At 51.2% G+C, this 16,986-nt stretch overlaps 1 protein-coding gene across 1 annotated transcript in view; it reads right to left on the minus strand.

Annotated features, from left to right (window-relative positions):
- The window catches only part of KCNK13 (potassium two pore domain channel subfamily K member 13), a 75,967-nt gene extending 59,592 nt beyond the window's left edge, over positions 1 to 16,375 (minus strand). Inside the window, exon 1 of the mRNA XM_008148418.3 lies at positions 15,985 to 16,375. Coding sequence (XP_008146640.2) covers positions 15,985 to 16,318 — 334 coding nt within the window. The 5' untranslated portion in view covers positions 16,319 to 16,375. The remainder of the gene's footprint in view (positions 1 to 15,984) is intronic.
- Positions 16,376 to 16,986: the final 611 nt, after the last annotated feature.

A 16,986-nucleotide genomic window follows, 5' to 3' on the forward strand; every position in this document is an offset into this window, starting at 1 on the left:
AGTAAGAGTGGGTGCAGAATCGGGCATAAGAGAGGCGTGCAGCACGAAGCACAGAGGAAGCAGGTGACAAAGCTGTTGCTTCCTCCCCCCACCCTACCTACCCCCCCACTCAGTGTCACATGGGGTGCTATTTCAGACACACAGGAAAGTGATTTCTAGAAGGTTATCTTGCCGTTTCTTTCTGTTTAAAAGCAGAAGCAAGGCTTGAGAAAACGCGATGGTGTTCATTACTGACCACAGCCTAAAGGTCCGGAGGCAGGAGAAGGGACTGAGACGAACTGGAAGTGACGGGAAGGAAACGCACTACGGTCACTAAGGAGGAAACGGTGCATGGAGGTGATGTGCTCTCGGTCACCAGATGTGAGGCAGGTTCTAAGATGAAAAAAAGGTAATTTCAGAAAGCGTTTCTGGAGAACAAGATACAACAACAAGGGGGACACAGGAGGGTGGAGAGAATGGGGCTGAACCCAAGGCCGCAAGACTCCGTTATCATCCAGAGAAAGCGGTCTTAGTTTTATTCATAAACATGAAAAATAATGGCCAAAGGAGCTTTTTAAATCTACAGGGACATTTTGATAAATTTCATGTGATCACACTTAACATGACAAAAAGGATACCCAGTCCATTGTAATAGAAGGTACAGAATTGAAAAGAGAATAGGAAAAGAAGGGAAGAATAGAACACAAAAGATAGTGCAAATGAGACCCAACATAAGTGCCAAAGTCCCCTACAAAGAGAAAAGTCCAAAACTGACTAAAAAATAATATAAAAATGTATTAACTGGTTTACTAAAAAAAAAAAATTATTAAAAATCACAACTAGAAAGACAATCTAAAGTTAGCAAATATCTGTTAGTATATTGCAGGAATTTCATCATATCTAAGTTTAAAAATCGATGTCACCATATAAAGCATTAAGAGATAAACAAAAGTATTAATAAGTCATACAAGTGATGAAATCAATTACACTGAATTTATATGCCCTGAAACACACAACTGAAATGTTATTTTGGGTGTGTTCACTAGCCTTGGAGTGTGTTTGGAGATTCTGTTCCCTTTCGTTCCCAAATTCTGTAATGTAAGAGAAAACCCAGCTGGAATATATATAGACATAAGGACACAAAGAAACACTCAAACAGGAAGGAGAATTCTGGGAAATGCACATTCTCAAGTCATTATGAGATCATTTTAGAAATAAATCAAATCATAATTATATAGCCAATCACACAAAACCACTTAAGCAGTCGTTTGAACAAAAATTGAGATGAGTTAGAGCTAAACAAAGAATGTATAAGAATATTTATCTCGCCCTAACCGGTTTGGCTCAGTGGATAGAGCATCAGCCTTCGGACTGAAAGGTCCCAGGTTCGATTCTGGTCAAGGGCATGTACCTTGGTTGTGGGCACATCCCCAGTAGGGGGTGTGCAGGAGGCAGCTGATCGATGTTTCTCTCTCATCGATGTTTCTAACTCTCTATCCCTCTCCCTTCCTCTCTGTAAAAAATCAATAAAATATATTTAAAAAAAGAATATTTATCTCAAACACGGACAGCACCTGAATTTGTGAAAAACCGTAAAAAAAAATTGCCTGTCCAAATGAGTGTATATGGCGCTATAAAAATCTATTTTATATACAAAAAAATTTAATAGCCAATTAAAAGGTAACAGAACAGGATAAATATTTTGGACATATATAAATAAATATAGGATGTCCCAAAAATATATTCACATATTTTGAATAATTATAAAGGTGGTGTTTATTAAAATACATTTCATTTTCAATATTGAGCTACCAGCTTTAAAGTGTGTATACATTTTTTTGGGACACCCTAAATATGTAACAGAGATAAGAAGTTTAGGGGTCCCCATGGCCCTTGAGACAGCCCTTAAGATACTACAGAGAACCTCAGCGGGTCTTTGGAGCACAGTTTGAAAACCACAGCCCTGGATCTTCATCGATTGCTTAACACGAGGGAAGAACCCAAGACACAGACAACCTTGGTGCTGACATGCCAGAGCTCACAGGTAGAGTCAGGGCGTGACCTCTGGAATCAAATGTCCAAATTGGAGATGAAAGTCCTGGGGGAGGTACATTAGTTGTCATGGTGATGGGAGGATGCAGCAACGTTGAGGGGACTGTGAAGTATGTAACGGGTGGTGGTGTAAGTCTCCATATCCATGGACTCCTGGGAGGCAGGAATCAGACATGACAACATCACAGAAACCCTGAGATTCTGCAGACCACCGGTCTTCTGACAGTATCCCGTCTCCTAAGGACCACCGCGCAGAAAAACGAGGTCACTCCTGTAGCTGGCAGCTCTTCCCACAACAGGACCCCAAAGGAAGAACTGGCAAAGGAGGGGGTGATGCAAAGTGTAAGCTTTGAAGGAAGGCCCACACTCCACCTGCTGGGTACCTTCGGACCCACACGGAAGCTCTCTGGGCCTCAGACTCCTGGTCTGTGACCTGGGAGTATGGACAGTACCTATCCTCATGGCGTCGTTAGAATGAAACATATGTAAAGGCGTGTGCTGTGTTTAACCCCTGGGAAGCACTCCATACGTTTCACAAATTTGATTACACACAAGAGTAAACAAAATCACACGTAACCCTCCCATCCAACAGTTGAGTCTAGTTAAGCTCTTCCACATGGGCATGAATACATGAATTCTCGAAGGAGGGTAGCGGGAATAATGTAAAAGGAAAGAAGAAACCAGACTGCATACACTAAGGATTGCAACGCCTACGGGAAGGCACAGAATGAGAAGAGTTCAGAGATAACTGCCGTGGCTCCTTTTAGAAACGAGTGGGGACACAATGAAACGGCTCAGAGGCTCGGCTCCCCCTGGGTGATCAGGAGTCCTGCACAAACGGGTAAGTAAGCGAACTAACACACCCAGGGGCTGCCAAGGCCAGGAAATGTGCAGAGCGCCTACCTCCTCCCTCTGAAGGGAAGGAAGCCTGGAGCTCACAGGTGATCACAGCTCTACCTGGGACACTCGGACGCCAGTCCAGCTGTCATCAGACCTGCATGGCCCCGGCAACGCTGCTTTACAATTAAAATCTGAATGGCCGCCCTAACCGGTTTGGCTCAGTGGATAGAGTGTCGGCCTGTGGACTCAAGGGTCCCAGGTTTGATTCCGGTCAAGGGCATGTACCTAGGTCGCGGGCACATCCCCAGTAGGGGGTGTGCACGAGGCAGCTGACCGATGTTTCTCTCTCATCGGTGTTTCTAACTCTCTATCCCTCTCCCTTCCTCTCTGTAAAAAATCAATAAAATATATTAAATAATAAAAAAAGAAAATTAAATATCCTTGTAACTTTATTAAAAAAATAATAATAAAATAAAATCTGAATGGCCCCACTGCCCCCTAACACCCCACACCCCAAGCCACACCCATGTTCATCATGGTCTGACTCCTGGGGTCACTGGCCACAGGGCTTCCCTTCCAAGCAGGGTGATCAATAGAAGAGACGGCAGGGGTTGATGAGAGAATGGCAACAACAAAATCGGAACGCGTAATTAGGCCTCTACGGGTGGCACTTGGGCCAAAGGAAGATGGCGGTGGGTGTGTTAAAGGAGCAGCATTTCAGAAAAGTGGGGTCATGTCTGACAATGTGGACAGACTGCTCAGAAGGTAGCAGAAGGGAGAGGGGGAGCAGTTCAATGATGGGGACGTCTCCCATCCTCAGCAGGACTTCACTTCTGGGTCTGAACACAGTAATGCCCTCCACAGGCCGAGAGCGTCCCCATACCGTATAAAATAATAATGCACTAGGGATCCCAATCTTCTCCCCCTTCCTCCTCAGGGAAAGATTACTTGCTGGGTCAACTCCCAGGCGAACCTTTGAGATGGAGACGGAAAGCTATAAGAAGCTGGAGAGAACAGAGAGAGATGGATGGGGGTGCGGGCGGGGGAACGGGCAGGAATACTGAGGGCTGAGAGGGTCGGGGAAGGATTAGGGATAAAAGGCTCCAGAAGTCCTTTGAGATCCGAGAGACTAGGAGAGGAGAGAGAGGAGAGAGGGAACTTCCCTTTGTGCTATAAATTGGCGACTCTAAGACTCTTTGGAGATATGCAAGCAAAAACTGAATTTACTTTTTCATTATATTGGGCTAATGGACTGTGCTTCTTGGAACAGAATACTACCCTTAGGACCCCAAAGAGCGCAAGATTTGGGTTACACTCATGCCAAACCCATCTCTCCTTCATAGAGAAAGGTATGGAGGGGGAGAGAGAACAGGATGGAGTTTAGGATAAAGAAAAGGAAATCACCACGTTCTGTCATATACACAAGCATTTTTAAGGCAACAAGCTGAGATGAAATGTGTGTGTGCCGGAATGCTGGGCAGTGGAGAGAGAGAGCTTTGTCCTGCAGCTGACCTCTCATCTGCAGATACTGACATTTTCCGAGTAGGAAGCAAGTAACTGAACAAATCCAGGGCTCACAGAGTGGACAGTCTGAGCCTCCCCATGAAACGTTAGAAAGTAGACCCAGGAGAGCCAGCACTCTCACCCCACCTGAGTGAATGCAAATTCCTACCCCACTCTTACACCCCCTCTTCCCTGGACCACACATTCACTGCTCCTTAGCTCTAATCTTAAAAGCACCCATCATTGTTCGCATCAAATGGTATGTGAAAGTGCTTTAAAAATTGCTGCTACGACTGAAAGCACACTGAACAAAAAGTAGCATTCTTATAAGATCTAGGTGGGAAATACTGCCTGAGCACAAAGGCAATGAAAGAAACCACAACAGGAAAAATCTGAAATATGAAACTGCACAGAAACTTAAAACATCCTATATAATAAAAGGCTAATATGCAAATAGACCAAACGGCGGAACAACTGAACAACCAGTCGCTATGATGTGCACCGGCCACCAGGGGGTGTGTATGGAACATGGCAGGCGTCGGCTGAGGTGGGATGGTGGAGCAGGTAAGCGGGGGCACCAGACCAAGGTAGGTGCTGGTCGTTGTCATTGGGGCGAGCTTCTGGTGGTTACTGAAAATTCTTTGCTCCCGCACGCCATGGTCTCGCCCGGTGCTTGCACCTGCTGCCGGTGCCGGCCTTGCTTGCACCCACAGCCGGTGCTGGAGCCGCTGCTCACACCCGCTGTCAGTGCCCGGCGCCGGTCCCAATCGCTCGGCGCCATCAGCGGGTATGAGCAGTGGCTGCTGGCCCTGATCGCCTGAGGGTTTCTCTACCTCCCCCTGCTCCTGAGGGGCAATCGGGGCAGCAGCCGCTGCTCTCATCTGCTGATGACGCCAGTCCCGCTGGCATCCGTTCCTGGCACCGGCCCCAATCACTCCACACCATCAGCAGGTGCAAGTGGGGCTGGGCGCCGTCAGCGCGTGGGAGCGGCAGTGGCAGGAGCAGGGCTGCTGGCAGACAGAGGACCGGGGCTGCGGTGGGAGGGGCTGGGCGGGGGCGTGGAGGATGGGCTGAGACATGCCCCTATGCCTACTGCAGCCTTGCAGCCCACAATTCCTTCCAAGGTGCATGAATTTGTGCACTGGGTCCCTAGTCTATATACTAGTATATAAAACCCTAACATGCAAATAGACTGAATGGCAGAACAACCGAACAACTAGTCGCTATGATGTGCACTAACCACCAGGGGGCACGTGCGGATCATGGCGGGCATCGGCAGCAGAACATGGAATATGGTGGGCATCGGCTGAGGCGGGATGGGGGAGCAGGTGAGCAGGGGTGCCAGGCCAAGGTGGGCGCTGGTCACTGTCCTCGGGGTGAGCCTCTGGTGGTTACTGAAAATTCTTTGCTCCTGTGCACCGCGGTCCTACCCGGCACTCGCACCTGCTGCCAGCGCCGGCCCGCTCGCACCCACTGCTGGCACCCAGCACCAGTCCCAATTGCTCAGTGCCATCAGCAGGTGTGAGCGGTGGCTGCCGGCCCTGACTGCCCCTGAGGGCTTCTCCACCTCCCCCTGCTCCTGAGGAGCGATTGGGGCAGCAGCTGCTGCTCACACCCACTGACAGCACTGGCCCTGCTCGCACCCACAGCTAGCGTCGGCCTCAATCGCTCCGTGCCATCAGCAGGTGCGAGTGGGGCTGGTGTCGTTAGTGCATAGGAGCGGCAGGGGAGTGGGGCTGCCTGCAGTCAGGGGACCAGGTGCCGCGGCAGCAGGGGCCAGGAGGAGGCACGGAGGATGGGCCGAGATGCACCCCTGTGCCCACTGCAGCCTCGCGGCCCACAGTTCCTTTCAAGGTGCACGAATTCGTGCACTGGGCCCCTGGTGTCTACATAAACACGGAACAGAAAGTAATCCCATCTAATAATAGACAAATATGCAAATTGACCGCACCTTCGCTACACCCAAGCCACACCCACCAGCCAAGCCACGCCCACCAACCAATCAGGTCGAGTATGCAAATTACCCCAACAAAGATGGCAGCTAATTTGCATATCAAGACAGCATAGAAAGAAGCCAAGAGCTGCAGAAGGGAGCAAAGCTGTGGAGAAGCAAGCAAGCCGGGGGGAGGAGAAGGGAGGAGCGGAGGCGGGGCCGGGGGAGAAGGGAGAAAAGCAGGCGGGCTGGCGGAGAAGGGAGAAAAGCAGGGGGGCTGGCGGAGAAGGCGGGGCGGGGGACAAGGGAGGAGAGCAGGCAGGGCGGGGTAGAGTGCAGCAGGAAACCCTATTGTAGGATTTTTCCTGCAACGGGAACGCTAGTAACGGATAAAAAGCATGACAAAGATGACAAAGGCCTAAAATCCTTAACATCTAAAAGCACACGTATACAATGACTAACATGACCCTCCCCCTTGCTCTCAAGAGAAAAGGATTAGAGTATGAACTGCAAGTATTTTTTAAAAATATATTTTTATTGATTTGAGAGAGAGAGAGAGAAAGGAAGAGGGAGAAAGAGAAACAAGGATGAGGGAACCGTTGATCAGCTGCCTCCTGCACGCCCCCTACTGGGGATCAAGCCCGCAATCCAGGCATGTGCCCTGATGGGAAACCAGCCACCTCTCGGGTGCACAGGACGATGCTCAACCAACTGAGCCACACTGGCTAGGGTGAACTAGAAGTCTTTTAAGTCAATATTTAAAATGAATCAATGTGAGCATAAATAAGAGAAATTCTATCATGAGATTCATTTTTACCTAATTAGAACAATATGCTCATGTATAATGAATATATGGAAAACTTACAAGATATGATCTATTTCCTGATTTCAAGATGCGCCTTTTCCCAGCGCTAATGTATATCTTAAATCAGGATGGTCTCACCATTGCTCGTGTCAGAATGTAATTGACAGCATTCTTTTCTTTCTTAACGGTACTTAATGACTCATCTTAAATCCAGTAAAATCTTCAGTACTTCAGGTTCAACTTATTATGATACACCAAACCGTTAGCAGGGGTTCTCGCTGGATGGTGGAATTATGGGGGATTTCTGCCTTCTTTTTCATTTGTTCCCACGGATTCCCAGTCTTCTAAAATGAATATGCACTTCTTTTATCACCAGGGGGTAAACAAAACAAAATCTGTTTCTACTCCTGACTTTGTCACTTCATAGAGGTGTGGTCTTAAGATATTTATGCTCCCTGTACCTCAGTTTCCTTATCCCCAAGATGGAATTAATAACTTCTCTGCCTACTGCACAAGGTGTGTGTGCAAATGCCTTGCAAAATGTAGAGTGCCTACTCGACGTGTGATTTAAATATTGACACTCGTATGACATTCACCAACATGTGACACCTGTTAATGCATTAGTGGGATGTCTTATTCTTTCTGAATGCCTGTTTGTTATCTTTGATGTCAGTCTATGGCTTTATACTGTAAAATGGTGTTTTCCAATAGTTTACTGTTTGAATGTGATATAATTTGATTTCAAAAGCTCTTTCCTCAGCCTGATTTCCATGCAGGAACAAACAGAATCTGAAAACAATATTCCGTTCGGCATCGCGAAGGTCTGCACATTGACCGGGCCACGTCACACACCTGTCAGCCCGGCTCCCAAGCCCCGCGGAACCATGCAGAATGCTGCTGCCCAAGTGTCAATCACGGCCACACCCAGGGCTAAAGAGGGGCGCCAGTACCATTCTCTCTGCTTAATTAAAACGAATAAAACTGTTGTTGAAAATCTGGTCATCTACCTTGACTGGCCCATCACTGAGCTGGGGCTCGGGATCTCCGCATCTGGGCTCCTCAGATCCACACAAAGCCAGGGCCACCTTCTCAGCCCGAGCCCAGTGCATCCCTGTGACTGAACAGGGCTGCTCTTCCTTCCTTCCTTCCTTCCTTCCTTCCTTCCTTCCTTCCTTCCTTCCTTCCTTCCTTCCTTCCTTCCTTTCTTTCTTTCTTTCTTTGTTAATTCTCACCCAAGGATATTTTTTCCATTGATTTTTTTTAGAGACAGTGGAAGAGAGGAAGGGGAAAGAAAGGAAGAGATGGAGAGGGAGGGAGGGAGAGTCAAGAGAGAGAAACATTGATGTGAGATAGACACATCGGTTGCTTGCCTCCTGAATCAAATCTGCAACTCAGGTGCATGCCCTTGACTGGGAATTGAACCCGAGACCCTTCGGTGCACGGGCCGGTGCTCTAACCACTGAGCCACCAGCCAGGGCAGGCTGCTGTCGACTAACGCGCTCCTCACCTAGGAACCTGCCAGCCGGTGGCGAGGTCCACAGAGGCAACCGATGAGCACATCCCCCTCCCCTCCACTCCAGCCTGGCCACCGGGGTGGCCCTGCTCTAAAGCACAGGGCGTCTTGTCCCCGGCAGCAACATCACAAAACGGCAAACCTTAGCGTGCGGGTGACTCAACTCGCCTGGGTGTTTTATTAAAGAGCAGATGTGCCGAAACCGGTTTGGCTCAGTGGGTAGAGCGTCGGCCTGCGGACTCAAGGGTCCCAGGTTCGATTCCGGTCAAGGGCATGTACCTTGGTTGCGGGCACATCCCCAGCAGGGGGTGTGCAAGAGGCAGCTGATCGATGTTTCTCTCTCATCGATGTTTCTGACTCTCTATCCCTCTCTCTTCCTCTCTGTAAAAAATCAATAAAATATATTTAAAAATAAAAAAAAAAAAAAAAAAAAAAGAGCAGATGTGTCTGGGGCTGCCCTGAGACTCTGCATTTCTAACAAGGTCCCAGGTGCTGCTGGTACCGCTGATTCACAGATAGCGGGATCCTCAGGGGTGGTCCCCAGGCTCAGCCCTCGCCACCTCCCATCACGTGTGCCTCACATGTGCTCCCTGTGCTGCCTAAGCCAGAGCCATCTGGGGAAGTTGTACTCTACCCGGAGCTGTGCAAGGGGCCCCATCACCTGCATTTGAACCAGCACACTTCCCCCGGGTGAGTTCTTACGGACACCAAAGCTTGGGAGCCGCCGGTGGAAAATTCTAAATGTCCTTGCCGGGCCACGCCACCGGGAGCTGTATGCTTGCCCTGCGTGGCTCTGGACCTTGGCAGAGGGGTTTTACTGACTTGCACCTGCATCAGGGATGCGGGAACACACGGTTCTCTTTCGTGTTTACGGCCCAGATGCTGTGGAGGCGGTGACTCCCCGCATTATCTACTCCCCTCCGTGACAATCTCTAGGAGAAATTTTTATTCAAGTCTGAAAAAGCGGGGTGTCTTCCAAGCAGCCAGCCCGGGTAAGGGGAGGAGTAGTTGTCTGTGCCTCTTAATATTTTGACAACTGGAAAACGCAGCGCCAAATGCCGGGCTCACGTCTGGCAATTACGCGGGTCCTTCTGACATCCACCTCTGTGTGTTGACAATTTGTGGCTTAGGGGTGCTATCCTGCTACGTTTCTCATCTCCCCAGTGTCTTAACTCCATTACTGTACCCTTACTAGTGCACAGCACTCATGTATGTGGGGTAGGCCTCTGTGCTGTTCGCCAATATCCACTCATAGGAGGAGTGCCCTTGCACGTGGGTGTGGCCATGTGACTTGATTTGGCCAATGACATGTCTGTGGAGGTGACGTGTGTCTCTTCCAGGTGGTGGCCAATTGATTGCTGGTCCTCCACTCTTCAGCTCTTTCTTCCCCTTCCTGGGCCACAAGATAAAAGCAGCCTGGGCCCCCCGGGAGAGCGGGCCCGTGTGTGTGAATAAACTCTTGTTGTGTTAAGGGGCAACCCAAAGTCTACGCCTGCCATGACCACAGTGTATGCCACGGACCTCAGGTCCTTTCGGGACAGAAGCTGATTTATACAGGCACAGGCGACACACAGAAGCAACCCCCTGCCCAAAGCATATCTGAGACAAAAGACATTTACGGAAGGATCGTTCACCAGCCACAGTGTCAATCTACTCCTCCGAGGTGTATGTACCGCAAATTCATTCTTGCTTCAAGTCTGACCACCAGTCTCTTTCAAGATCAGCAACCCCGAGTGTGTCTTCATATTCTGCTCCAACTTTTTACATCGTGGTGACATATGCCCAATATTTATCATTTTAATCATTCTTAAGTGTACAATTTAGCGACATTAAATACATCCACACGGTTGTATAACCATCAGCATGATGTACACTCAAACGTTATTTTATCATGCTCAACAAAAATGCCATTAACCTCTATTCTACTTTCTGTCCCTATGGAATTTGTCTATTTGTCAGGTCCCTCATGCAAGTGGCATTATGTAATATTTGTCCTGTATATTTCACTTATTTTACTAAGTATAATGGTTTTCAAGGTCTATCATCCATGTTGTAGCATACATCAAATTTCACACCTTTTCAAAGTTGAGTAATATTCCATTGTAAGTATGCACTGCGTTTTGTTAACCCATTCATTTGTTGATGTACACTTGGGTTGTTTCCACCTTTTGGCTATTGTAAATAACGCCGCCCTGAACATAGCGATACAAATATCTGTCTGAGTCTCTGCTTTCAATTCTTTCGAATGCGTCCCCCAGGAATGGAATTGCTGAGTCATATGGTAATTCTGTGTTTAACCTTTGGAGAAACTGACAAAATGTTTTTCACTCTTCTCTGACTTTTAAATCAAAGGTCTCCACCAGACAACAGTTACACGAAATCCTCAACTGTGCTTTCCAGGAAAGTGCTGTTTGTGAACATCGCCCGCTGTCCTACGCAATGGTTTCTACATAAAACCCCACGAGGGAACCTTTCCTCTGAGGATAAGAATTCCAGGGTGGGTCAGGACTCAGGCATGGAGCTTGCAGCCCAATCGGAAGCCTGAATAGTCATCGTGGGTCCCGTGCCCACACCCCTTGGCAACACCCTCTATCATTTCTAGTCACGTCGGCCTGACTTCCAATGGCCAGTGCCTACATCTTTGTCACTGGGCTACCCTTGGGCTGTCCATGCAAAATCACCTGGGAACCTGAGCTTGTGCTTCCCTGCCCTCCAAGCACCTGTTACCCAGTTACTGACAGGTGTGGGTGTATAAAGATTCCCGCCCCACCCCCACCCCCTGTGCAGCCTGGGATTTTTCTGGGTCATGAGCTTTGCACTGTTGTCCAGCTTCCACATGGGATTAAGTACAGGAACACCTAGTTTTACTGTGCTTCACTTTATTGTGCTTCATTTTTTACAAAAGGTTACAAAAAAGGTTACAACTTGCCTCATCGTGATCCCTGCTTTATTACGGTGGTCTGGAACCGAACGTAATGTCTCCGAGGTCTGCCTGTACCAGTTGCTCACTGTGGTTCCTGCCTCATACATCCCTATATTGACTTATGTCCCCCTCCACCTGCCTGTATCCCTTGCACCTGCCAATCAACTGCTTGAACGCAAATTCTTGGCTTGGGCTCTGCTTCTGAGGGAACCTAAACTAAGACAAAGCTCCTCCTAGCAACTTCCAGAACCTGTTTGCTTTCCATATTTCTGTTCTTCTTTTTCCTGATTCTGAAGTTTTACTTACATTTTATGATTGTTTTACCGTATGCTTTCTTGTTGTGTTATCTCAAAGTCTATGCAGAATAAAGGACAGTGGAGCTTATTTTTAAAAGAAAAACACCATCATCTATAATAATAAAAGCATAATATGCTAATTAAACCGGACAGCCAAACGACCTTATGGATATCATTCCGGATGTCCTTCCAGAAAAAGCCACGGCAGCCGGGGCTGAGGCAGAGGCAGTTAGGGGCGATCAGGCAGGCAGGCAGAGTGGTCAGGGGCAATCAGGCAGGCGAGCAGTTAGGGGTGATCAGGCAGGCAGGCGAGCAGTTAGGGGTGATCAGGCAGGCATACGAGTGGTAAGGGGCAATCAGGCAGGCAGGCGACTGGTTAGATGTGATGAGGCAGGCAGGCAGAGTGGTTAGGGGTGATCAGGCAGGCAGGCGAGCAGTCAGGGACAATCAGGCAGGCAGGCGGAGTGGTTAGGGGTGATCAGGCGGGCAGGCGAGCAGTTAGGGGTGATCAGGCAGGCAGGCAGAGTGGTTAGGGGCAATCAGGAAGGCCGGCAGGCAGGCAAGCGGTTAGGAGCCAGCAGTCTCGGATTGCGAGAGGGCTGTCCGACTGCCGGTTTAGCCTAAACGGGAAGTCAGACATCCCCTGAGGGGTCCCTGATTGTGAAAGGGTGCAGGCCAGGCTGAGGCACCCTCCCCCCATGTATGAATTTTGTGCACCGGGCCTCTAGTCCTATATAATAAAAGGGTAATATGCAAATTGACCCTAAAGGTGGAACGACCAGTCGCTATGATGTGCACTGACTACCAGAGGGCAGACGCTCAATGCAGGAGCTGCCCCCTGGTGGTCAGTGCGCTCCCACAGGGGGAGCGCTGCTCAGCCACAAGCCGGCTGAGGGCTGTGACCACAGTGGCGGTGGCGGGAGCCTCTCCTGCCTCCTTGGCAGCGCTAAAGATGTCTGACTGTGGCTTAGGCCCACTCCCTGCGGGGAGTCAGACATCACCCAAGGGCTCCAGCGCTGCCAGAGGGATATCTGACTGCCAGCTTAGGCTCGATCCCTAAGGGAGTGGGCCTAAGCTGGCAGGTGGACATTCCCCGAGTGGTCCCATATTGCAAGTGGGCACAGGCCGGGCTGAGGGACCCCCCCCTCCCCCAGTACATGAATTTTCGTGCACCAGGCCTCTAGTGTAATGTTATGATTAAAATACAAGATAAATGGTTCACAGAATATGATCCCAGTTTTTAAAACTACATATGCACATATGTGTATGTTTAGGGCAAAAAGAACACAAAGGAAGGCATCAAATGTTAACAGTGGTTACAGATGGTGTAACTTTTTTTTTCTTTATACTTTATTTTACAAAGAACACGAAGCTTTAGTTTCCTTACCTATAAAATGGAAATAATCGTATCTACCTCATGGAGTTGTGCTGATTGAATTAGCTGCATCACACATTCACACAATAATCACAGTATGTGCCTAATATGTACCCCAATAAAGGGTAGCAAGTGTGTTATTGCAGCAGCAACTCATGAAACAGTTTAAAAGGAAACGTTGGAAATATAAAAATAAGCCCATACGTATGTAGTGCTTTGTACTTTTTAAAGAACATTCATTATATGAGCTCACCGTCCCTCACAAGAGCCCTACATAAGGGGGCGGCTTAGGGGGAGGGGTGGGCAGGAGACGGGACTGATGTTTACTGCCCAGCTACACGGTGAGCACTTGCAGACAGCTCGGATGAGAAGGATGGGGCTCCCAACACCTGCCCAAGCGGCAGAGGCAGGACCAACAGCGCCGACTCCGGACCCCCTATCTAGTTTCCTTCTATTCCACCGGGCTCCGTTATTATAACCGAGCCTCTTACACGCCCAGCCATCCAAGACATTCTCAGTCAGTTCCTAAGGCATTGCTGTTCACCAGCCTATCAACACACTCTGCTCCTTCCTAGCTCCGTGTCCAAGGGGAGTAGGGGTGGGGGGGAGAGGGAGGCGCGTGAGGGGTGTGTCGGGGGAGGATATAGCCCCCCACCCCCAACCTCCCGTTAAAAGGACACCAAATAACTATTCAAGCGAAATAAAGACCCGGTACTTGCTATGCAAACAGCAGATTCAAGTGGAGTTCCACGGCAACACCTGCCAAGCAGTTTGCTCCTCCGAGTGCTCCCTACATAAAATCCTGGGGCTGTCTTCTGAGATGAGATGCGGGAGGCAACACAATGAGGGACTTAGGGAATTCTGCTTAGAGAATTCTGCGAGGAATGTGGGCTGGGGGAGAGAACCTGGAAGGGTATTCCTCCTCCTCTACTGCCTCAGCGCCCGTGTTCTGGTCATCACGGAGAATGCAGGCAGTTTTTCTCGCCAGACCCCCAGTTACTGTGGTATCTCACTGGTCTGCTGATGGGCAGGGCCACCGGGGATGGGAGGTGGGGGTGGGGCGGGGCTGTGAGCCAGGCAGTTTAGGACAAAGCACTTCAGATGCAGCCTGTGCATCCCGTCCCTAATCCCTAATTGTCCCCTAATCGCCCCGTCCTCTCCGCCTTGCCTCCTACTCACCCACTGAAGCCCTGGGCTTCTAGACTGACCTTGGGACATCTCTCCTGACCAACCAGGCCTGAGGCTGATCTCTATTATACTTGTGCTCCTTCTCCTGGCAGAATGTCTACCTAAGGCAGCCTCGTGTGGGAGCTTCAGGGAAGTTCGCCTTGTCACCCGCCTCGCTGACAAGCTCCCTTGCTGGCCCCGGGGCCATAGCTGCAGAGCGCCTGCCCCCTGGGATGCCACCGTGAGCCTCGTTGCCGTTCCCAGTGCCTGGCAGCTGGGAGCCACTCCCTTTCAGCATAGCCTTTTAAAGCCCCCTCGTCTGCTCCAGCTCTTTTCTTTCTTCAAAATTTCTACAGCATCTTCCCCAACCCCCTGATCACTCGATTATGTTTCAAGGCAAGGATGAATTATCTTTAGAAAGGTGGTGCAGACACCCAACTTTTCCCTTCTGCTGGGAATAAAGGCATAACGGACTGTAGCCAGTTTGCTCAAAAACTCTCAGTGGCTCCCAACTGCCTCTAGATAGGTTCTAGCTCCTTAGTAAACATTAAAGAGACACCTCCATCCCATTCGCCAGGAGGCCTTCGTAGTTATTCCATAGACCAGCGGTCACCAACGGGTGGTCCGTGAAATCCGAAAGGTTGGCAGCCGCTGCTGTAGACCATGGGGCCCTTGAATGCAACTCTTTCCTCCTTCAGGATGCAAAACCCAAACCGTTCCTAACCCCACGGGGTTAGCCCAAAGGTCACTTCTCCCCCAGTTTTTCAGGGTAGGAAACAGTTCCCATTCTCATTAGCATGCTGCCTGACCTTCAATCTGGTGTTCAATCTAATTTTCTCTGTAAACTTGAAGTTCAGGATGGACTCTTCCTTTTATCTTATTTTTTGTTCATCCTCACCTGAGAATATTTTTCCATTGATTTTTAGAGATAGTGGAAGGGAAAGGGAGAGGAAGAGAGAAACATCGATGTGAGAGAGACACATCAACTGGTTGCCTCCTGCATGCAACCGGACCAAGGCCGGGGAACCTATAATCAAGGTACGTGCCCTTGACTGGAATCGAATCCGGGCCCCTTGGGCTTGCAGGCCGGCGCTCTATCCACTGAGCCAAACCGGCCAGGGCAAGAACAGCCTCATTTTAAATGTGTGCTCCGTCCCCCGCCTTGTGAGTGGCACTAACTCAGTAAACGCTTTTAGGTCCCTGCCCCAATTGGTAAGCTTTCTCCCTAAAGTTCTTAACTGGACTGAGCATCTCCCAGAGCAGAGCGTCTCCAACCTAAGGGCCATTCGAGTCCCCCGGGTCCTTTGTTAATTGCGGATTCTGACTCAGGGGGGTCAGAGGAGGGGCTGAGACTCTGCATTTGTAACAAGCTCCCAGGTGATGCAAATGCAGCGGGACCACATTCAGAGAAGCCGGGCAGCGATACCACCTGTGGGCCAGGTCGCCGCTCACACCCGAGCAGCCGGCAGCGTGGCGGATGCACCTGAACCGGAGGAAGGTGGGGAAGCGCTGGTCCCCACCCTTCGAGGCGCCCCGCCAGGAAAAATGCCAGCGAGTCCCCCCGCCCGCGCCCCCGCCCTCGCGGGCGGCTCACGTACCGATAGTGGACACCACGGTGCCCACGAAGTAGAAGGCGCCGGTGAAGTCCCAGCGCGGGCGGGTGCTGTCCACGCGCACGCCGGCCTCCGTGGCCTCCTCGTAGTGGCGGAGGAAGCCGCGCAGCTCGTCGCGGCTCAGGTTGTGGCGGCGGCTGAAGTTGGCCAGGCGCTCCTCCCAGCGCTGCTTGGCCTGGCGCTCGTGCGCCAGCTCCAGGGCCGAGAAGACGGCGGCGCCGCCCAGCAGGTAGAGCGCGATGAGCGCGGCGAGCAGCAGGAAGCGCGCGTTGTCCTCGTTCAGGTGGCCCGGGCCGCAGCCGCAGCCCCGGCAGGCCATGGCCGGACCCCCGGGGTGACCCCGCCGGGCGGCGGTGAGCGCGGGCGGACTCCCGCCCCGATCTCCCGGGAGGTCGGGCTCGGGCGGGCGCTCAGCTCGCTCCCCGCCGCCCGACGGCCGGCTCACCCATGTCCGCTGGGCGCTTCCCCCGGTCCCGCGGCTCCCGGGGCCGCCGCCGCCGCCGCCGCCGCGACCGGTCCCGCGGAGCCAGCTCCCCACGTCCGCCCAGACTCCTGGTTTCAAATCCGCTTTTCGCCGCCGGTGAGTTCTCCTAAACGCTGAAGGTCCGAGCGAGAGGACGCAGAGCCCGCTTCTGCTGGGCACGAGGATGCGGGGCTGTTCCCGCCCCGGCGCCGCCGCCAGAGGCTCAGATTGGGGAGGGGGCGTGGCGCGTCCTCAGGGCAAACTCCCGCGGAGTTGCGTTTTCCCCGGGGCGAGGGGCGGGGGGCGGGGGCGGGGGTGAGCGGAGCCCCGCGGCCTCCGTCTCTGTGACCAGCGTTTCTCCAGTCGACGGCCAGGACGCGGGGTCGCAGTCGGCTGGCTTTGCAGGTAGATCCGAGGGGACGCGTCCCAGTCGTGGCGTCGCTCAGCCCGTCAGCCCCATCGGGTCACCGGCCCGGCTGCCGGGACCTGGAGGCTGGAGCAGTTCCGGGCGGGCGCACCTACAG

Source organism: Eptesicus fuscus, chromosome 5, assembly GCF_027574615.1.
Source record: "Eptesicus fuscus isolate TK198812 chromosome 5, DD_ASM_mEF_20220401, whole genome shotgun sequence".
Lineage (NCBI taxonomy): Eukaryota > Metazoa > Chordata > Mammalia > Chiroptera > Vespertilionidae > Eptesicus > Eptesicus fuscus.